This window comes from Halyomorpha halys, unplaced genomic scaffold (assembly GCF_000696795.3).
Source record: "Halyomorpha halys isolate HHAL.00 unplaced genomic scaffold, Hhal_1.1 Scaffold1149.1, whole genome shotgun sequence".
NCBI classification, from domain to species: domain Eukaryota; kingdom Metazoa; phylum Arthropoda; class Insecta; order Hemiptera; family Pentatomidae; genus Halyomorpha; species Halyomorpha halys.
Genome location: NW_027116429.1, coordinates 8,203 through 32,260, shown reverse-complemented (window position 1 = coordinate 32,260; position 24,058 = coordinate 8,203). Strand labels below are relative to the sequence as shown.

Here is a 24,058-nt window from a genome sequence, read left to right as displayed (position 1 = left end):
CTAACTGGATTAGGGAGGTTATCAGGTACTCAGTGTTGTCACAGTTTCTCCCCCACTTATTTTAAGACTACAATGAATTTTTGGGCATCTTACATACTACACACTTTACCCAATCACTGACTTCTGCCCTTTATCATTTATTTCATCACAAAATCCTTGTGGCGAGTAGGTGGCCGACGTACTCGTTGAAGGTGTCTTCTTACTCGAGAGTGTTGTTCTGGTTCAGGTAATTCACTACCTTCCATGTCTGGATCAGGTTCTGACGGGATTATCGCATCTGGACTCTTAGACTCTCGAGCTGGACTTCTTGGAATACTTTTGAATCTTAGAGCTAGACTCCTTGGAATGTAAAATGACTGGCAAGGCCAAATGTCTTTAGTCTGTTTTTTAAAGTTTGAACGTTACGTTCAGCTAGACCATTTGTAGCAGGATGTCCCGGTGCAATTAACTTTTGGAAGATTCCATTCTCTGTGCAGTAAGTGCGGACTTCCTCACTCTGAAAAATGGAGGCATTATCAGAGACAATTACTTGGGGATATCCATGTGAAGCGAAGATTATTTCCAATAAATAGATAGTTGAAAAACTGCTAGGCGCATCCCTGCTGATATTTATTTCGGTCCACTTAGACTTCGCATCTACAACAACAAGATAGAAGCAGTTTTTGTGTGGGCCGGCATAGTCCAAGTGAATCATTTCCCAATTCTCCTGTGGAGGATCTAGAGGATGGACCGGAACTTTCGGAGGATTTGCGCGAGTCCGAGCACAACTTTCACAACTTTGACCAAACGCTCGATATCTTTGTCAATATTCGGCCAGTAGACATATCGGCGGGCAAGCTGCTTCATTTTGGTTATTCCAAGATGCGTCTGGTGAAGCTCTTCTAGAACACTGGAACGTAAACAGTTTGGAACATACACTCTATCTTGCCGGAAAATAATGTTATCTACTAAAATGTACTCGGAATCTGTAGCGTTACGCCTGAGAACAGTCATGATTTTCACAAGCTCTGGATCTGTAGCTGTTTTCTCTTTGATAATAGCCGCTGTTATTGCAGAACTTGAAATATGGAAAAGAGTATCTGCACATATTTGGTTAACTTCATGAGCGCGTCTGATGATGGTCTGGATTGTATGATTGAAGCTCGAGAAAGGCAATCAAAGTTTTGATTATCTTCCCCTTTCTTACATTTGACAACATAATCAAACCCTGAAAGGAATGATGCATATCGTAGTAAACGGGCAGATGTCATTTCTGGGAGGGGTTTCCGGTGGTGGAAGATCCTGGACAATGGCTTGTTATCCGTGACAAGTTCAAAATGTTTTCCATATAGATAATAGTAGAAATAAACTACACCGAAAATTGTAGCAAGCGCTTCTCGATCAAGCTGGCTATAGTTTGGTTATCGGCTTTTCCGTACCTTCTATTGTGTTGCTAAGGACAGCGGCAATCCCTGTTAGGCTAGCATCTGTTGTCAAAACAAGTGGAAATGCTGGGTTAAATGAAAACGATCCGCCACAAAGTTCAGCTTTGAGTTTCAAGAACGCCTCCTCACAGTTTGGCGTCCATAACCAACGTTTATCTTTTCTCAACAAACACCGGAGAGAATACGAAATCGTAGAAAAATATGGCACAAATCTCGAGTAATACGTCACTAACCCTAAGAAACGTCTGACGTCATCAATGTTTGACGGGAGTGGCATATCTTTGATTACTGTAAACTTAATAGGAGATTTGCTCAGTTTATTGTATTCTACAATATGTCCTAAATATTCTATTTTTTCCTCTAAGAACAAGCATTTATTCTTGTTCAAGTGAAAGTCAGCCTGAACCAACCGTTCATTTACTCCGCATTTGTAATCGATAAAAAGACGTACGCCACCATCTTCTTTGGGTATTACGACCAATCTGTCGTAGGGACTGGAGAAATGATCCCGTCTTGGCAGACGGGCCAGAGCATCTGATTCCTTGTCAACTCGGTCTCTCAAGAAATACGGAATGCTGCGTTCCTTGGTAAAAACCGGCTTGACTCCTTCCCTGAGTTAAAGATAGACTTGGAATTCTGGAATGCAACCAATTTTTTCTTCAAAGATTGGCGAATAATTAGAAATTATTTCTTCAATTTATTGTAATGCATTGATATTGGAATCTGGAATTTGGTGTCTCTGCTCTGTATCCAGTTGTTAAAGTTCGATACCTAGACTCCGAATCCATTGACGTCCTAGTAACTCGTCGTGTCCAGCTGGCACGATGTGTAATTCGCCCAGAATCTTTTCTTCCGTTATAAGAGACCGTGGCGACAATTGTTCCTTTGGGCTGGATGATGTTTTCCGAACATGATCGGAAAGCAATATTTGCAATATGATGCTTGCAAAGGAATATTCAAATTCAGCTGTTGGAACTCAGGTTCGGACAGAAGCGAATGTTTAGCCCCAGAATCGACTTAAAACTTTTGAGGCTTGCCATTGAGTTGGACTCCAATTATGTATTTGTCACTCTCAGCCATTTCAAACAAGTCGACGATGGGAATGATCTTGTTGAGACCATAAGTGGGGCCATACGCGTCTTGAGATACAGGCATTGCCTCGAGAGTGTTGGTAGTGCTCGAATCAGTTTTCTCTCTTGATTCTCGAATTAGAGTTGAAATGCAGACTTTTGCACAATGACCAATTTTTTGAATAAGACCTACATTTCAATTTTTCTTTATTCACTCTGCAGCCTTGTATTCTGTGATTGCTTCGCCTACATCTAATGCAGAGGTTGTCTATGCATAGAGCTTTGTACTAATTTGTACAATTCCTCGAACTATTTCTAGAACGAATTTTTGAAAAACTGTTGATTTTATTTGTGTCGCTTATTTGTTCATTAAAATTATGAAGACTGGTATTTGGGCGCTGGTTAAGTTCTCTGCTTTCAATATTAGCAGCTTCAAGAGCAATAGCTTTTTCTAAAATAGCATCGAATGTTGTAGCATTAGACTGTAAAATTGGCTCACGTAGCCAATTATCGTGTAAACCACGAATGGACAGAGCTCTTAGAAAAAAAATATAACCTTTTTGCAGTTATCAGCTGTACATATTACGGACAGTTCGCATTCCCGTTGCAGTTTTGAAACAAATTTTGAAATTGTTTCACTATCTCTTTGAAAAATATTTAGAAAATAGTGCTGGGCTACTACCACACTTTTTTTTGGAATAAGCATTTCTTTAAATGCATCAATGAGTTCATCGTGTGATAGACTCTTTACTGGTTTTTCTAGACCCAAAAATGCTGTCAATTTATTGTTATGCACAGATTCAATACTAACATATAGAAGCTGTGCAATCTGGGTTTTGTCTTTAAACCTTTCATTGTATAATATTCTCAAATCGTTCAAGGTAACTGGAAGATTTTTCTTTATTAGGAAAAAAGTTTTCAAATGATGGAATGCTCGAAAAATTAACTGTTGCTATGGGAGGCTGAAGTTTTGAAGCTATTTCATCAATCATTGCTTTTTGTGATTCTTGAATTGTAACAAGAAGTAATTTAAATTGCTCAGTATTCATTGTAAACAAAAATTGTAATTCTAAAAAAATACGCTTAAAGAAAGTCACTGGAAACTGAGATTTGAAAATTATAAAAAAAATCACTGGAAACTGAAATTTGAAAATAAAAACAGTCACTGGAAACTGAGCATTGAAAATTAATAAAAAAAAAAACACTTTCCGTTCACCTCGTCGCCAACTAAAATGATCTTGTTAATAACTGAAAAATGATAACCATTAGAATACAACACTTGTTTTATTACAATATTTACACTAACTGGATTAGGGAGGTTATCAGGTACTCAGTGTTGCCACAATTTCTAATTCTATTATTTCATTATTATTATCACCTCTTATTTATCATTTATTATCTATTATTTCAGACTCATATTGCTGTATTTGTTATTAATATAGATGAATAATATATAATTTTTTTTTATTACATTCTACGTTTATTTTTATAGTCCTACCACTACTTTGCGATGCTTGTGTCTTGTTTTCATTTAGTTTTAATGAAGCCCTGCAACGTGGGGTGAATCGTTGGTGTCAAATAAATAGTTATTTATGTTATTTTGAGTTTTTTTAATGTCTCCCGGACCATCTCCTTATAGATAAATAAGGCAACTAATGTTAATATGAAATACCGTTACTTTCACAAAGGAATAATATATTATGGTGAAGGGGTTGCTGAGATTCCAACAATTGGTGAAACAAAAATTATCGTGTATTGCAAGCTGCAAATAACTTTTTCAGTAAAAAAAAAAAAAAAATTACTTAAATATGATAGATCAAAACAAATTCTTACAGTTTAAATTAATGTGTTAAGTGATGAAATATAATTAACACCTATTAAAAAAAATCATAGAAGTCTGAGGAATGATCCTAACTCAAAATATATACTATTTAATCAAAAAATATTGGTTAGCTATCAGCTAAAATTATTATGTTTTTGGAAATTATTTAGTAAAAACGTATAATACCTTTGCTTCCGCAAAAGGTCGGAATGGATTGGGTTTAATCAAAACGTCCTCCAAGTATACTTGATAACTTTCTCCCAACTTGTCGAGTCGTTTTTTCAGTTTGACCATTTCCGCCGTCTTAATCATGTGAGTTTGCAGGGCAAACTTATCGAGCCAATCGGGAACAAAACCTAAAGAAATAAAAAAAAAAAATAATAAGCACGACTATACTAAACTTTTTTTTAAACTAAAAGAATTTTACATTATTTTGATTCACATGGGCCAATATCAGTAATAAGAATTGGTTTTTATAGGTAATAATAATGTAACATTATAGCTTTTTTAGTCTAGCGAACCCGAGGATTCAGTGTCCTTAACGCGATTGTTGCCAAACGAAATCCAATTGCATACAATCAGACTAAATTCTATTTGTGCTGGCCTAATTCCTTTGTGCTTCCTGGATTTCTGTGACCTTCCTATGCCTTTAGCAAGTGCTGCTGTATTGCCACTTCCGATACAGACTCTTATGGCACTACGAACGGGTCTTGAACTCCAAGCGATGTACCTTTATACCCCGCTTATAATCCTCAAAATGTAAGCTACTACAGTAGCGCATACATATTAAGTATCTGTGAACCTAATTTAAGTTACATTCAGGTTTATGAAATAGCCATTGATGTAAACAAAACTTATTTGTTTTGTATAGTACAAAAGTATGCACTACACGTTGGTATGAAAGTCATTCGTGTAACCATTAAGATAAGCCCGGGAAAAATTGTTATTGGTCAGCCCAATTTTCAATAGGGGCATATGTTGTACCTCTGTACCACAAAACTATATTGAACAATTCTGAATATGCAATCTTGTTTCAGGACAATAGTTAAAGTACTTTTATCAAACAGAAAAAAAAATTCTCTCTTGAACACTTTGATTCAAATTCATTGCCCATCTAAACAATAGCTAATTTCTTTATAAAGAAATAAACCAAAAAGGATATAGCAGGACAGGAACCTGCCGCGACAGTATTATTTTGAGCTCAACTTGTTTTAAAGCTTTCATGGGATATTACTTTTTGAGCCAAGCGCCAAAAAAAAAATTGATAAATAGCTATGCATACAATCTCAGAAACGTAATACCTTTGTCCGCCATGCACCTGGTTATAAAAGATGCCAGGACCATGATGGCCTTGGCAAAATATGAAGGTTTTTCTAAGTACTTGTTTTGTTCTAACGCATTCCCATATCTTAGAATTGTACCAATACTGAGCAAAAAGAAAACAATGGTTTGAATACTCATTTCAGTAATAAGGCCAGAAATCTTGCTACAATTTGTACAATCATTCACATTTCAGCCAACGATTACACTCACTGAATGCCCGAAATTGCTTTAAATAAGATATTAAAAAGCTGAGAAGTGCGTGGAAAAAATGATGGCAAAGCGATCCCGGTACAGTACAGCGCTAATATAAAAAAATCGAGAAACAAAAAAAGACAAGGCCGCGAGGGTAATGCTCTGGACACTTATATTTTCGTCTTAATATCGTAATCTATTTATTTTAGAAATGAAGATCATCATTTTTTGGTATAAAGAAATAATATTTTGCTGAGCAAAGACCTATAAAATTGTAAAGTTTGGTTGATCGTGCCTAGATAGAATAGGAACATGACATATCCATTGGATTTAACATATTTTATGCACAGAAGAAAATGTTCACTTTTAGATACAGTTTAATTAAAAATTTCCCTAGCTCCGAAATCATTAATTGGGCGCTATAAATAGTCTGGAAACAACTTCTGTTCCTTTCGAGAATGCGTGAATACCCCATACCTTGATCAGAAATTTATCCCATTGTGATTCCAATCTGTGCCTGAAATATTATCCCGACGGTAATAAATTATTATTTAATTATATGTTCCCGCTAGAATAATAGATAACATTAATTTGGTCGTTTAGTGAACACCTCACCCTTGTAAAATTTACAAGAAATTCCAATTTACTACTATTTGAATTAAGGTGCTTACAATAAGAACATTTTTGAGGTGTCTCATTTTAAGGTCGAATATAATAACAAATAATAAATTTAAATTAATAATCAATAAATAAATCATACCTTCATAAAGGCGAGGGATGTAATCACTTGTGATAGCTGTTTTAGTACGAAGGCTTCTTTCCTGTAAATATTCTCGTAACTTCTGTAGAGGAAAGTCAATCTGTTGACAACAAGATAATTAATTTTATATGTCTAAAAATAAAATAAAAATAATAATATTGCAGTAGATTAACATGGCCACCAAATAATTTATGGTATATACGATCACAGTATACGAAATATTGGGGGGAGAGCGAAGGTTAATGTAATATGATGACCGTATTACATGGAACGTTATACAGAAACAAGTAGCCCAGTCATTAGTTTTTTGTGTTGCACAGATATTATACTGGCAATGAATGAATCGTTTTATGAAATATAGACGGAAAGTCGTGGAATACCTTAAGAAAAGTTAATATGAACCCTCTTGTTGTAATAAGAGTGAAATAAGGTCTCATTATTACCTGAACTAATTATTCAATTTTTTTATGAGTTATTTTTAAGCAAATGACTATAAATGAAAGACACACTAACTCCCTTCATAAAATAATAAGGGTAGCAGAAACTGTTATACCACCAGAGTGGGGAAAATGGCCTATCTAATGGGACTTTATTATTGGACAACATTAAGGGGTCAGAAATTAAGGCTGTGACCAGTTTTAGCTTAAAAACACGAATTATTCAGAAAATTAAACCAAATTCATACTGTAATAATTAACAATTTTAATTACATAAAAAAATTGATACGACAGCCTACCTAAAAGAATAATCTGAAATTTATTTTTGATTAATTACCAAATATAATTATCAAAGTGGTAAATAAATGAAATTAAAAAAACAAATGAAGCCTATATACAATCATTTATTCATAAATTTTACCATAAAACAAAATTGAAATCAAATAATAAATTTGAAAATAACGTTGTTATAAAAATAATCTAAAATGTACTTTCAATTGACAACCATAAAACTGAAGAATTATTAAAATTGATAAAATATTATTCCATAAAACAGCTACTGTCAACTTCAGATGAACAATTGATACCACTACTTGCATTATGCAATGCTATTTGTTCCTGTGTTACCAATGTGTTTTGTTTCCAGCATTTCATACTTTTTACTTCATTTCCTAAATTTATCAATCTATTTTTGTACTATCGGCTGTTGATTCGGAAGTAATTAGAACGATTGTCAATAAGTCTATTTGTAGCAGTTCACTGGGTTTTACGGCAATGGCGTTCATATCATCTTGAACAATCTTTATTTCGCTATCACCGAAATACATATATATATATATAAATATATATTTCAAATTAAAGTTACAGCGCGTCAAAATGTTAGACACGCTCCCAGGTAAAAATAAATAAAACTCATTTTAATACTTCCTGGCCTTTCCACCATCATTTATTAATTCAAAAATTCGGATTGGTAATGAATCGTACAATTGTTTGATTGTTTCTTGAGGTAATTATTTCCATGAAGCCAGAATTGCAGATTTCAAATCCTCGATTGCTCGATTGAACTGTCTTGACTCAGAGTACACCCTTCTTGAAACATTTTTGGTAATGTTCAGGTGGGGAAATACAGCAGGCCTGTCTAATTTGGCAATTTTGTTGCGAATAAACCGGTCTTTAATAATTTATGCTAAATGTATTGGGGTGTTATCTTGTTGGAAAACTAGTGTGCCTTCAGACATGTCATTAAAAGTCAACTTTTGTTCCTCTTATAAATTTTTATATTCAGCTGAGTTTACTCTTGATGAAACAAATACCAAATTTCCTTTCTTTTTGTAACCAATTGATGCCCTGATCATAACTTTTCCTTCTCTCATTTGACGCCCTAATAAAAATTTTTCTTCTTTTCTTAATTCATGAAAATAATACGAAAATCCTTCAGGCCCATCCAGATTGAATTTTTTTTCATCACTAAAGATGACTTTCTTCCATCCCTCAGTCCATGACATCACATTATGAGCAAAGGCCATCTGGGCTAATTTGTGAGGGGTACTCAAACCTTGCCTTGTTTTCAATTTTTTTCTGGCTATTGTTTTTGACTTTTTCAATAATCTTTGGAAATTCCTTAGTTTTGTTTGAACTCCAGCTTCCTCAGCAATTGCTTTTGCTGTTTTACAGGAGTTAGATGACATTCGAAGAATATTCCGTTTAGGGGGGTCTCCCAGTAGAACGGCGGGGCCCATATGTCTCCCTGTGCCGAATAAATTTCGCGACCGATGAAAAACTCCGCTTGATTAGACGGACTGTTTCCCTACAACTCGTCCTTGTGGAGTGAAGAAATCAAACGGCGCTCTTCTTCGGAGAAATATTTATTTTTTCCCATAACTTACGTTCTTTTTAGGTCTATTTTGAAATAAATCAACATTGCACTGAAGTAGAAATGGTATTTTAATGATTTCAACTCTAGAAGCTTAAGAAAATTGTAAACAACAACAAGTGTGACTATCATTTTGACGCATATAAATTGACAACATTTACTGATATTAGATTTAAATAATCCTCAAGGTCTGAGAAGATTGTCCCCATTTCAATATCATAAGTTATACTTTAAACTGGGGTTAAAAAAATAATATCATTCAAAAATAAAGAAAACGTGAAAAGTTTTTTAATAGGCGTGTCTAATATTTTGACACTGAGTGTATGTTTTTTATGTAAACTACTATAATTTATTTAATAATTCTAAATAATCAATTATTTACGATCTATAAAAATATAAATCAATATAAATGATTCCATAGAAATATAGGATTATTAGACGTTTTAAACAGTATATTAATGCATTATGTTGCTAAATAAATTTTATTTAATTATTTGTATGTAATATGAATATTTCATAATAAGTTATGAATTTAAATATTTGAATATCAGTATGATTTTTTAAGACAAAAATTAAAAGTATTTTTACAAAAGTACTTGTAAAATTTGTTATTTTGTGTATATGAAATGGATTAAGTTTTTAAACACTTAACAAATAATAAAAATCATTTAGGTCAAATAAATTTAATTTTGACAATAGAAATAAACAGTTACATATATAATTTTTAATTTAATAATAATTAGATAATTTAGAATTGTTAACAAATTAAAATATAACTTACATTGTTAGAGTAATCTTCGCAATCTGTCAAAATATGAGTACCTTTATGAAATGGGAATGTTGGAGAAGCATGTGTGAACCGAGACATACTTCTTGCTATTGTTCTCTTCCAATCCGGCATATGCCCACTATAACTGATTGCAAAAATATATAATAAAATATTAATAAATCATAGTGATGAACTTAAAACTTAGTTTTAAAAATGAGATTCAAAGTGTCGTAGCTATTTTTTTTTAACTGGCATCGTTATTAACTCACAATTAAGTAAATAGTTATAGAGTAATTTAAATTAAATATGTAATATGTTATTGACACTCTCAAATCTGCAGTAAGCCACATAAAAAAATTATGATGATTGGCCGTAAAACAGAAAATGATATGAAATAAATAAATTACAATGTTCAAACAATTTCGTTTATATATCCAATTAATTTTAAAATATTAGAAAAAAGTATAACATATTTATTGAAAACTGGGCAGTTTGAAGCACGTAAACAAGTTTTCGGCACAGGCTATATTAGGCGGGCTACGTGATTTAGCGAATCATTTAGGAACAAAGAGTTCAACTACAATCCACTAGAGCGCAGCACCTCGAGCCTCTAGGCCTATATTCTACTAATATAGAATATATATAAAGAGGAAGAAATCTATTTACTGGCATCTTGAAATAGCATTTAAAACTGAGTGTGATTGCTTCTTTGAATAATGTTTTACAACAATTTTCGAAGTGAACTACTTATTTCCAAAGTCAGTTTGCCTCTAATTTTCATTGAGTGCGGTACTATTGTATACTACTCTGTCCCCTTGACTTACTCGGTTCCGTGGCTCTTCAGCTTCCTCTTCGGTTTCCGACGTTCCATGGCTTCACTCGCGGATCCGTTCGTCCTTTCTTCATTCTCCTCCGTAATTTCTTTGTACTGGCCTGCATCGGTTCAGGTTTATTTCTCTCCCTCAGCTGATACATATAGGGACACTTTCGAGCAATATGTCCTTCTGTACCACATTCAAAACATTGGGTGCCGGGGAATACTATAGAATGCTAACAGGTTTCTGGCTTTACCAAAACCGTGACACTTGTGGTCCTCCTGCCGACTATTGTTTCTGGGATTAGCTAGGCTTCTTCTATTTTCTTGGTTACTAGCTATCTCTCTTCCACCGTCTCCGTGTTCTCTGTTTCTTCAAGGGTTGGGCATGTTTCTTGGCCAATAATATTCTCTCCGGGTCCATCCCGGCTGCTCTACTTCCATTCGGGCCTCCATACCTCTAGCATTTGTATCTATTAGATTTTGAGCAATTTCCACAAACAAGTGCTCTCTCGGAAACCTCCTTCTTTCCAGTTCTTTGCAGTTTGCATCCGACGAGTTTGTTTGCGATTCTGTTGTAGCGTGCGAGGTGTTCTGTGGCATACTGTCTCGGTTTTTTCGTTTCTCTGATCATCATGAATATATCCTCCTCAGGGTAGGGATGGGATATCGATATCGATATTATCGATATTTTGTCCCCGATATTCGATATCGATATCCAGTAACCGATAATATCGGAATATCGATATTTACCTTCGATAATATCGAAATATCGGTTTATAAAAATAAAAAAAAAAAGGTCGCACCTTAAAAGTAGAGATGAATAAAAGAAATGTGTTGTCTAAAAATGTATAACCATGGTCATATATTCAATATTATAGAAATATTCGTGCCAAAATATACTATGGCGAAGATATTCCGATATTATTTAATCCAAATATCAATATTTTGGTAAGGAAAATGTTAATAATAGTATTTCGATATTTAATATTGATAATGTCATATTCATTTCGATATTTGACATCTTTATAATTGTTTATTTCTAACATTAGCAACAATATTCCGATATCATTGTATCAAAAGATCGATATATTGTTTCAATAATATAAAATCCATTCGATCTTTGATAATGTTATTAATATCAATATCAATAATTGAAACAGTATTATAATATTACTTTATTGAAATATCGAAATTAATATCGGTATACCAATATTTTATTTTTATGATTTCATATTCATTTCGATAAATAACATTGTTGAAAATATCGATATGGATATTTCGATATTTTTTTATTAGAAATATCGATATTTGGTTAAAAAATTAAGGAAATTTTATAAAAAGCATAAAAATAGTTTTTCAACATTTTAAATTGATAAATTCGTGTTCTTTTCGATATTTTACATAGTAATTAATATCGATATCGAAGATTAGAAACGGTATTTCGATATTTTATTTTATAAAAATATCTAATTTTATGAAGGAAAACTATAACATTTTATGAACAGCTAAAATAAGGTGTGCCGATATTTTATTTTTATGATTTCATATTCTTTTCGATGTTTAACATTGTTGAAAATATCGATATCGATATTTCGATACTTTTTAATAGAAATATCGATGTTTGGTTTTAAAATTAAGGAAATTTTATAAAATACATGAAAATAGTTTTTCAACATTTTAAATTGATAAATTCGTGTTCCTTTCGATATTTTACGTTGTCTTTAATATCGATATCGAATATTAGAACCAATATTTCGATATTTTATTTTATAGAAATACCCATATTTTATGAAAGAAAACTTTGACATTTAATGAAAACCTAAAATAAGGAATTTCGATATTTTATTTTATAGAAATATGGATATTTTATCTTTTATAACTATAAAATTTATGAAAAGCTAAAAAAAGGTATTTCGATATATTATTTTGATGATTTCATATTCATTTCGGTATTAACCATTGTTGATAATATCGATTTAAATGATTAGCAACGATTTTTTGAATTTATTTTTACAGAAATATCGCTATTTCGTTTAAAAAGGTTAAGAAAATTTTATAAACGGCAGAAAAATACTTTTTCGTTATTTTAAATTGAATTAATCATATTCCTTTCGTTATTTGACATTGTTTTGAATATCGATATAGCAGATTAGAAAAACTTCCGATATTTTATAATCGAAATATCAATATTTGGTTTTAAAATTAAGGAAATTTTATAAAAAGCATAAAAATAGTTTCTCAATATTTTAAATTTCGAATTTTAAAATTGGAATAAATTCATGTTTCTTGCGATATTTTACATTGTTATTCATTGATAAAAAAAGGTATTTCGATATATTATTTTGATGATTTCATATTCATTTCGGTATTTAACTTTGTTGATAATATCGATTTAGATGATTAGCAACGATTTTTCGATATTTATTTTAATTGAAATATCGATATTTTATGAAAGAAAACTATAACATTTAATGAAAAGCTTAATAAGGTAATTCGATATTTTATTTTGATAATTTCATATTCCTTTCGATATTCGACATTCTTACTAATATCGATATAGAAGATTAGAAAAACTATTCCGATATTTTTTTTTTCGAAATATCAATATTTAGTTAATAAACAGCAGAAGAATAGTTTTTCGTTATTTTAAGTTGAATTAATCATATTCCTTTCGATATTTGGCATTGTTTTAAATATCGATATATAAATCTTCACACAATTAATAGAGTAACATTAACTATCCACAGGAAATGAGCTACACCAGTGGTTCCCAAACGTTTTCCCTACTGCCTCTTTTCTAGGAAAAATATGACTTAGCGTCACCTGGAAATTAATTTTTTAAAAATTGTATTTGCAATTCATTGGAAATATTTATGTATTAATTTTTATACCTTTTTCGTAAAATACAGCAGAGAACGGTGTACATTAGCAACATAGAACTTTGAAATTATGAAGTTATTTATTGAAAAACAATATTAAATAGAAAACGAAAATTCTCTCACTTTAAAATACTACTGAATTCAAAAACTGTCACAAACTGATTTCATGACAGATTTTAGAGTTAACTTTCAACATGAAGCTCAGTTAGAAAGTCTATGCTTACAGATTAGTAAAAAAAGCACTACTAACAGTAAACGGATTAACGATTGCCTTAAGACAGGCGTGGGGACTAAAAGCGGAAGTTCTGATAATTACATATAAAGGTGCAATAGTTCCGAAACTTGTTTATACTCTACAAGGGATGCGACATCGACAACAAAACATCGATGTTTTAAAATATTGATATTCAATATTAAAGTATTGATATTCAAAACATTCCTAAAATTCATCGATGTTTTCGAACATCCATTTCAGTAACATAATTTAAAAACATTTTGAATTTGGTTCAATGGAGTTTAATATAAAAAAATTAATAAGAATAATTTACAATAAAAATCTTTTATATTCAAATTAAATATACAAAAGAAAATTAATTACATATTTACACTAATTTTGAATTCATGATGCAAAACCACTACTTAGGGACAACTGAACATGCTTATTTTTCTTTATTGTAAACAGTAATTATGGCAGCATATAGTAATTAAATGTCCCAACATTTATTAGTCACAGTTTGTAAAAACAGAAGTTTATTAACTTTTTCCCTCTCAAGTCGACTTCTTTTTTCACTTTATAGGTTTAGGAAAAACCTCTTTCTGATCGGACGCATAGCGCCATTATTGACAAATACTTCAGTGGAACTTTAACCATAGAATTATTATAATTATCATTATAAGAGAAAAATGTCAATGGATTGCACCTGTAGATAACTAGGCAAACATCACCTTCGACGTGGATTGCCTTAAAAAAAAACCTCATGGAAGGTTTTGGAATGATAACAACATTTGCTGAAGAAGCGCTCTGATTGGTACATCTTTGTCCCACTGTTGGCGTGAATGTAGGAGTACTTCCTTCTCCCACCACATTGTTGATTGGAATCCGTTAATTTTATTTTATTGTTACTCATGCAATTGAAAAATTGAGCCATACGTGTTAATAAATTAATTCAAGGCTTCAATAAATCGATTTTCAGAACATCGTTGGATGCAACATTAACTTCGATGTTTTCAAAAGATGTCAATGTCGCATCCTATGCTGTACCCACCTGGGATTAGGACAGCACAAATATAATGAACCTCAGAAAACTAGAAAGACTTCAAAGACTAAATGGAATAAAAATCAGCAGAGCCTTCCATACAATATTTCTTGTATGGAAGGCTCTGTTATGTTGCCTGCGTCCTATCGGGAATACTACCAATTCATACAATTAAAGAACTGATAACAATTAATTAAAATTAAAAAGCAGAACCGGAATTACAATGACATTAGACAAAACAGTATTGAATTATAAGTATATGCAAAACAATGACAACATTCATCACTAAAAGTCCAACTAACGCAGCACATTGATGGCAATTCCGACTTACTATTGAAATCTAAATAGAGGGAAACAATCCACGGGATGCGCTTTTACATCTCAGTATAATAACATTTACTATGAAAAAAAATTATATCGGAATATTGTTGTTTATATTCCATATCGATATTAGTACAATGTAAAATATCGATAAAAATATGTAATTATCAAAATGAAATATCGATATTCCTATTTTAAAATCTCTGTGTAATATTTTAGTCATTTTAAACAATATATCGATATTTCGTTAAAATAATATCGGAACATTGTTCTTATATACCATAATGATATTACAATAATACAAAATATGGAAACAAATATGTATTTATCAAAATAAAATATCGATATTTCATTTTTAATTATTCTTTACAATGTTATAGTATTTTTAAACAAAATTTCGATATTTCGATAAAATAATATGGGAATATTATTGCAAATACTTTCATATCGATATTAAAACAATAGAAAATATCGAAATCAATATGTAATTATCAACATAAAATATCGATATTCCTATTTTATAATCTCTATTTGATATTTTAGTCATTTTCAACAAAAGATCGATTTTTCGATAATGTAATATCAGAATATTGTTGCCTATATTACATATCGTTATTAAATCAATATAAAATATCGAAATAAATATGTATTTATCAAAATCAAATATCGATATTCCATTTTTAATTATTACATACAATGTTCTAGTATTTTTAAACAAAATATTGATATTTTGATAAAATAATCTCGGAATATTGTTCTTATATACTATATCAATATTACAATAATACAAACTACGGAAATAAATATGTATTTATCAAAATAAAATATCGATATTTCATTTTTAATTATTCTATACAATGTTCTAGTATTTTTAAACAAAATATCGATATTTCGATAAAGTAATATCGGAATATTGTTCTTATATACCATATCGCTATTACAACAATAGAAAATATTGAAATAAATATGTAATTATCAAAATAAAATATCTTTAAATTTTCTTCAATAAAACAATTATATTTTAGTTAATATATTTTATGTTTATGAAATGGTTGTCGTGGTGTTGCTTTTTTTCATAGTTATTAAGAGTTTCTTATGTATTTTGATAAGGTAAGTCATGAAATAAGTCTTCCAATATCTTGCTATGGTATCATTTTATAATTATTATTACTTTAATTCGTTAAATTTTCGATTTCGATATTTTAGGTCCGATATAATATCGATATCGATATTGCTATCCGATATCGATATCGATATTGCTATCCGATATCGATATCGATACCGATATCGATATTTTTCTTTCGATATCCCATCCCTACCTCAGGGGACCACCGTCCTCCGCCGAATGCCTTCTTTAATCTTTCTTTGATGACCCTCCAGGGCGTCTCTTCATCTACCTGAATCTCATTTAGGATACTTCTTTTTACTCAGCAGACTATCGCTGCTTTTAGTGCTTTTGCATCCTCGCTGTCCAGTAGATCCTTCGCTTTATTCACCCCATTAGGCGATCGCCCCCTTGTGGCTGAAGCTTTTCTTGGTTGAATACAGCTTGAGGTTGGTTGTTTTGGTTCAGACCCTTCAGGTTCAGAACTGCTGCTCTCTCTATTCCGTTAATGGTCATATTTTTATAAAATGAAAGGAGATGAAAAAATCTATACAAAAAAAAATTCTTCTTGAAAACAAAAATTACTCTGGTATCTAAAGTTCCCGGATTTTGGGACCAGTTAAGTATCAGTGAAAGCAAAATGTTAAAAAAGAGAAGAAGGAATAAGATCTGACGCTTGGACTGCTTTAAAATACTGGGTTTATTGTGTTCAGTACATCTCTTTATTTACATTCGATCATCTGATCTACTCAGTCAGCTGACAGCGAAGTAACAGCAGACTGTAACTTAAATATAGATTTACCGAACCCATTAAAGCCAGTCTGTTACAGAAGTTCAAGCGTGTCATATCTTATGCCCTTTTCTCCTTTTTTTAAACATTTTTCTCTGGCCAATACTTAAGTTGTAATAAAATAAATCTTAAGACAGTAACTATTTCTTCCTTCCAGGGGAGAAAGCCTGGAACTATTGATTGTCAAAAGTGGTTTTCAGATCAAACCTATTGTTATTTAAAATCACGGAAGGCAAAATCTAAAAATATTTAAATATCTAGAAGCATTAACGATTGTTGCGGCGAGCACATGTTTAATAATTGGTTCCAAACAATAAACAAATGTATCTGTTGTAAGCTTTGCGTATTAGCATGTTTTTATTTGCTACTAAGGTATTAATAATACCAGTATGGTATACATATGACGGCTCAGGCACCCATCCATATCTCTCTAGCTAGTCAGTAGTTGCTAGCAGGTTGGCCAACCCTCATACTCACTTCAAGCCACGGCGGGCGGCTCTTCTCTTCCAAGAGGACAATTCTCGACACGGGGCCCATCGCCCAGGGTGATATATAGACAATTTTATTTATGTCACGAAGACAAAAAACAATTGTTTTAATTTTTGTATTTTTAATACCACTGACAAATCACTATGGAGAACTCCTAAAAAGCTACTAAAATACAAATCCTTCAACCAACCACTTCTCACTGAAAATAAGACTTGGACACGATCAGATGAAGAAAAAACTCAAATGTTCGGCGAACACCTCTTCAAAACTTGTAACCCCCATCCTGATATCCAAACTAGTGGTCAGGAATAACATGATATGAGTATGTTATTCCTGACCACCAGTTTGGATTTAGAACATCTCATTCTACCATACAACAGAGCCATCGAGTGGTTGATGTCATATCTTCCACATTGGAGCGCGGTGTGTATTGCACGGGAGTCTTCCTCGATGTTGAACAACCTTTTGATCGAGTCTGGCATCCAGGTCTGCTCTATAAACTTCGTCATTTCCTTCCTCCTACATATTTCCTTATAATCCGCTCCTACCTCACTGATAGAACCTTTATAGTAAATCGTAACCTAGCGATGAGTAGCTCTCTTTTCTCAGTCCGCCGATGTTCCTCAAGGTAGTATCTTAGGTTCCATTCTTTATACAGTTTATACAGCTGACATCCCAACTTACTCTAACACAGTCCTAACAAGATACGCTGATGACACATGTATCCTGTCTGTAAACAACGACCCAACTAATGCATCACAAACACTGCAGACACACATAACATCTATTGAAGAATAGTGTAAAAACTGGAGAATCAAAATAAATCCAGACAAATCCCACCAGATCACCTTTACTCTCCGTCGTAAACCTCTGCCCTCCTGTCCCACAGTATCCTTTCTAAATACTCCACTAACGCCTGTTGAACATACTTAGGACTCCATCTTGACAAGAGACTTACTTGAAATCCACACACAAGACTGAAACGACAAGAAACTGCTCGTAGATTCCGATTGCTACAACACTTACTTGACAAACGCTCTAAACTTCCCATCCACTACAAAAAATTAGTATACACTGCGATAATCAGACCAATTTGGACATATGGAATTGAGCTCTGGGGCTCCACCAAACCATCAAATTCCTCCCGCATCTAATCCAAAATCCTACGTAAAATCCTTGATGCTCCTTATTACGCTTATTACGTTACAAATAAACTCATTCACAAAGACCTTAACATCCCATTCGTTGCAAATTTGGCCCAAAACAGATATGCGTCTTTTCATTCCCAACCCCTTAACCATCCTAACCCATTAATTCTTAATCTTTCATCCTTAACAATCCCTGATAATCCTCCGAGGCGTCTGAAAAGAAGATGGCCACGGGACCTTCTAATTTTAATTAATGTTAGAAGTACCACCAATGGGTGGTTCCTTCCCAAGATTTTCAAGTGTATATGAAACATACAACATATTTACTTATTGTATCATTTTGTACAGTTGTAAATTATATTAAATAAATGAATAAATATTTTTAAAAGTTCCTTTTTTAATTTCTTATTTTTCTAGTTTATATATTTGAATATTTTGTTTTACAGTTCAATTATTTCAAATACAACAATAACGAAATTCAGCTATTCATTTATTTTATTTAGACTACTCTTCATGGTTAGGGTAGTAAAGGTTCCTTTTGAACCCCTACTCGGCGTAACAACGGTTTTAATGGAAACATCAGTGTATACAAAACAATACCTACATATGTATACTGTTTACAGCAGACCTTACATTCCAAAGACTTTGATATTTACAATACACACTAATGAGAAATACTTAATCCTTCGCACTTAAGATGAAATTTAAGTCCCTACAAACTTCACAAGAAATTCATCCGAACACTAATGTTCAAATGTTGGCGACATAGGAGAGATCGGAGCAGAAACTGGGATTATCGCTTGGAGGGTAAGCTTAATTTTGCGTAATGTCGCCATCTAAATTCTGCTACCCAAGCCAAGCTTCCCCGTTTTTGTTCCGACTCTAGCTTACCATATGGTTATATACCATTATTTAATTGGCTGCTACAAAGATAATTTCTTTTTTTAAAGCAGAACTATCAGGATGACCTTAGAATTTAGGGTACTCATGGAAGGCATTGTAGCAAATCCCTGCCACGAACTATTTATAGTGCATTGTAGTAGTTATAAACAAGGTAAATGATTAATTTCATTGATTCATCTATGACGGTCGATTTCACGCATTGCGAGCCAAGGTTAATTTAATAGTATTTATTAGTACCTGTTGGGGCGAGGGGCTTTTCTTAAATGAAAAACCTACCTCTTCCCTAGAGAAAAAAAATTGTTCGCTGGTTCGGTGATAGAAAAAAAATAAACCGGAGGACCTGAAAAGATTCATAAAAGCACAAAAATAATAAAGACAAAATAGAGAATGAAAACCTTCCAAACTGGTGTACAAATTTAATTAAATTAAATATAAACAAATAAAAAAAACTGTAACTGTTTTGTTGTTATAAAAAAATAATTAGTGTAGAGTAAAATAAAGAAAATATTTTAATATATGTAAACCAAAATCAATTCTCTTTATACAAAATAATGAGTATTAGAAGCAAACAAAATATGAGGCTCGATGAAGGAAATAAAAAAAGTCACTCACGTAGATGGCCGGGGGTCGATATGCGTATATCTCAAGGATAATATATCTTCTGAAACATCCGCCGTCATCCAGATGGTGATGATTGGTGGGTGAGGGTCCTGAATTGTACCCCATATAGTTGCCTCAAAGCGGTGAGCCGGTGGGTATCTTAATCTATCTCACCCTCTAGACTCTAGGACTCCAGCCAGCAGACTGTAGATTGTGGACTCCCTTATCAGTCCCTTTATACAGGCCGTAATACCATTGCAGCTTCCAATGTTGTTGAATGTGACGAGCCGCAGCGTTGCATTATACACGCATCACAACAAGCCTCCTTCCTTAACTATATTTACGTTATAAATTCTAATTTAATTTTAATTACAAAAAATAAAACTTAATTGTTATTAAAAAAAAAAAGGAAATTAACAAACAAATAAAAAACCAATTGGAAGTAATAAAATTAAACTAACGAAAAGAAAAATGTACTTTTGGGCTTTAACATACCGCCCACCAAAAATGAAATTTTTGAACTCCCTCCCTCCCTCAGGAATTAACGGTGAGACGAGAAAAAATAATTAATTAATTAAAATATGCCTCCAGCACACGAGTAACGATCATTGTAAAGGCGGAACACCCTATCGTTTGAAAATGATCAATGTGTCTGAGACGATGGGAGTATATGGGTTATTCCATTGTTGAAGCTTGTTGAGATAGCTCATGCGCCAACCTGTACCTATAATCACCCATGAACGGATTAATCCTCTTAACATTCTACCGATGGCATGCTCCAAAGCGACGTGTGGGTGATCTAATGATTCCTCTACCGACAAAGATCCAAAAACTATTACGAAGAAGTGAAGAAAAACGTTGAGGCGTATGATGGTGAGTGTGGGGTAAAGGGTCAATCGAAAGATTGACAAAACGATATTCGGTGGGTCATAGTACAGAGTGCATCGCAAGAAATAAGAGAGGGGTAAGACGCAACCTACCGCCCACCCTAACCAAACCAACGGGATTAACACGAGAAATGAGCGACCCCAACGATTTCACCCCCTTCCCGACGATAGGTGAGAACTTTTCGAGGACTTGAAACTCCGTCAGAGTATCGGTAGTTCGGAATCGATAGAAAATGTAGAAATAAAAAAAAAACGATTATGACCCGTGAGCGAATGGTGATAAAAATACCCCCTTACTTATTAAAAACGATTTAGAACGAAAACGGTTGGTGGGCGAGCTGTCTTTTTGAACGGTTTGATGCGAGAGAAAGCGTTTTCCAGCGGAGATAGCATGCGAAATGTAGCGTTTATCGCAATATTCCCGATTGACCTTGGTATATTCGTATGGTGGGGTGCGGTTCTTATTAAATTTCCTACCCACATTTTCAAAGCGATTGAGGGCTCCGTACTTGGAATCGTTCATTACCGGAGGACTGCCGTTAAACTAGAAATTCACGTTGAATTGACCGACTTTATCGCGTGAGTGGGAACTTACGAAATGGTTTTCACACTGAATACCGAGAGGTTACGATTTTTTAACGCTTGCGACTTGCTCCATTTCCCGAAATCCATTTATCCCTCGCAAGAAATCGTCGCATCGAGAGTACGGAGTTGTACAATGAAGGACCATGCTGCGAGTTTGATCTTCATGGGATTACCGTTAATCGGTCCCATTATGATCCATCCGAAAATGGTTTCGAGCGCTCTAGGTTTCCCTTGTCCCGATTTTAAATTGCCTACGCGCAGGATATCGGCGAACAAGTCGGCTCCTAAAAGGAAATCAACAGGTCGCGACTGGTGAAAATGTGGGTCGGCAAGGTGTAGGGCGCTAAATTTCTCCAATATTCCCTTTGGAATAGGACTCGTGGGCATATCTTCGCAGATCCGCTCGATAACGACAGCCGTGTTAAGTTCGGGCTTCGTATCATGTTGGGGTGCTATAACGCAAGGTGCTTCGAATGTGACGTTAGGGATAACTTGGTTATTGAAGCCCACCAATCGATCTGTATACCGTATGAGTGGCAAGTTCAACTTCTGAGCCCATTCCGCCGTTATAAAAGACCGCTGGGAACCACTATCGATAAGGATACGCAAATCATGCCAACGACCCCGATGATCACGAATTTTCGCCAATGCGGTGCCAAGTAAAACATTTATCCGACCCATAGCCGACATTGACACGATTGCGTTTTTAAAACGATCAGAATCCGATATATTAGAGGAAATGGCTGCCGAAGGGTTAGCCGAAGCGAGAGCGGTGTTCGAGTTGTTAACGGAGTTTTGTGCGGTAATCGGCGTTATACGAGAACGAAATGAAATAACGGTTCGGTGAGGAGATTCGGATTTTCGAGATTCTTTAGAGAAAAAATGTAAAAGCGAATGATGTCGTCTACCGCAATGTCGGCAAGATACCTTCGATGAACACTGGTTCGAGAAGTGACCAGACGCCAAACAATTAATACAACGATGTAACCCTCTAATACAGTCGCATCGTTGTTGGGGGGTGAGCGTTTTAAAACTTGGGCAATCGTAAATGCGGTGGGATTTTTTACAGGCGGGACATTTCGTTGAGTTCACTGGTGAGTCTGTTTTCATAGGGACTTGCCGAGTGCATTTACTGTACCCCGTTTTAGTTTGAAATGGTTCTGGAGCAGTACTCGTAAGAAGGGCTTCAGATTGCAATCTGACCGCCTGCCGTTGGATAAACACCGCGAACTCCTCCCAAGTCGGAAGTTTAGGCTTTGACCCGTATTCCCTCTCGAAATCCTCTCTAGTTTTCCCTCTAATAACCAGAGCCCCAAAGTGCTTAATATAAACCCAGGGTGATTGTTCAAATCGAGATTGAGTAGGGCTGAGGCGCTCTCTACTACCACCGCCGAGAATGCTTCTAAATTTGAAAGATCGCCCTTCTCCAAACGTTTGAAATTTAAAATTTTTGTTAAATAGAAGGTTGCTTGGATTCTTTCGCTGTCGTATTTTTTAGTAAGCGATTCCCACGCTTGCTTGTAGCCTACTGGGGATATTGATACGGCCGATATATTTTGCATTGCGGACCCCTTCAAGACTGATTTTAAGTAGTGAAACTTTTGCACGTCGTCTATATCATGCCTGCTATGAATGAGGGACTTAAAAGTTTCTTTAAAGTCTTGCCAACCTGCGATATCCCCAGAATATACCGGAATGTTAATAGTGGGTAACCGTGGTTGTGGCGTAGCTTCCACCGTGGATCGGTACGTAACCGATTTATCGACATCTAAATTACTGGTTTCTCCTACGGTAATGGTATTCCCATATGCTAAGGCCTTATAATAATTATTTCGCACCTCATCTTTTAAGGTTTTTAATTTTTCTCTAGGGATATATAATTTTCCCGCGAAAGAATTCGCTTCCAAAAAATAGGTTTCAAAATGTTCGAAAGTGGTGTCAATGCGCGAGAGGCGCGCCGCCAATAAGGGGCCCCGCGAAGGGTCGGTGCTCAAACTACAGCCCATAGATGTGGTCGCCATTATACCTTCGGCCAAATCATCCAGCTGTTCCAGTAAATCCATGAACCTAGACTCCTATTCATCATTTAAATTTTGACTTTTGGGAGGCACTTTTATTTAAAACGAAAGAAAGAGACGAGTGAGCGAGGTAAAGAAGCGAATAAATAAATAATATCCGGTAATATCCGGCCCGGACGGGACCAAAATAATGTTTGGCGAGGGGCTTTTCTTAAGTGAAAAAACCTACCTCTTCCCTAGAGAAAAAAAATTGTTCGCTGGTTCGGTGATAGAAAAAAAATAAAACGGAGGACCTGAAAAGATTCATAAAAACACAAAAATAATAAAGACAAAATAGAGAATGAAAACCTTCCAAACTGGTGTACAAATTTAATTAAATTAAATATAAACAAATAAAACAAAACTGGTACTGTTTTGTTGTTATAAAAAAATAATTAGTGTAGAATAAAAGAAAGAAAATATTTTAATATATGTAAACAAAAATCAATTCTCTTAATACAAAATAATGAGTATTAGAAGCAAACAAAATATGAGGCTCGATGAAGGAAATAAAAAAAGTCACTCACGTAGATGGCCGGGGGTCGATATGC

At 33.8% G+C, this 24,058-nt stretch overlaps 2 protein-coding genes across 3 annotated transcripts in view; both read right to left on the bottom strand.

Annotated features, from left to right (window-relative positions):
- LOC106688532 (uncharacterized) overlaps nt 1–24,058 on the bottom strand; it is a 46,425-nt gene that overhangs the window by 21,683 nt on the left and 684 nt on the right. For both annotated transcript variants that reach the window (XM_067053230.1, XM_067053231.1), the window contains exons 2-4: nt 9,683–9,815; nt 6,592–6,691; nt 4,503–4,672 (exon numbers count right to left, since the gene is read on the bottom strand). In XM_067053230.1, coding sequence (XP_066909331.1) covers nt 4,503–4,672; nt 6,592–6,691; nt 9,683–9,815 — 403 coding nt within the window. The remainder of the gene's footprint in view (nt 1–4,502; nt 4,673–6,591; nt 6,692–9,682; nt 9,816–24,058) is intronic.
- On the bottom strand, nt 21,538–23,513 carry LOC136797235 (uncharacterized). Its single transcript, XM_067053228.1, has 2 exons — nt 22,836–23,513; nt 21,538–22,770 (listed from the first exon to the last, which is right to left on the bottom strand). The coding sequence occupies exons 1-2, from the start codon at nt 23,511–23,513 to the stop codon at nt 21,538–21,540; spliced, it is 1,911 nt and encodes a 636-aa protein (XP_066909329.1).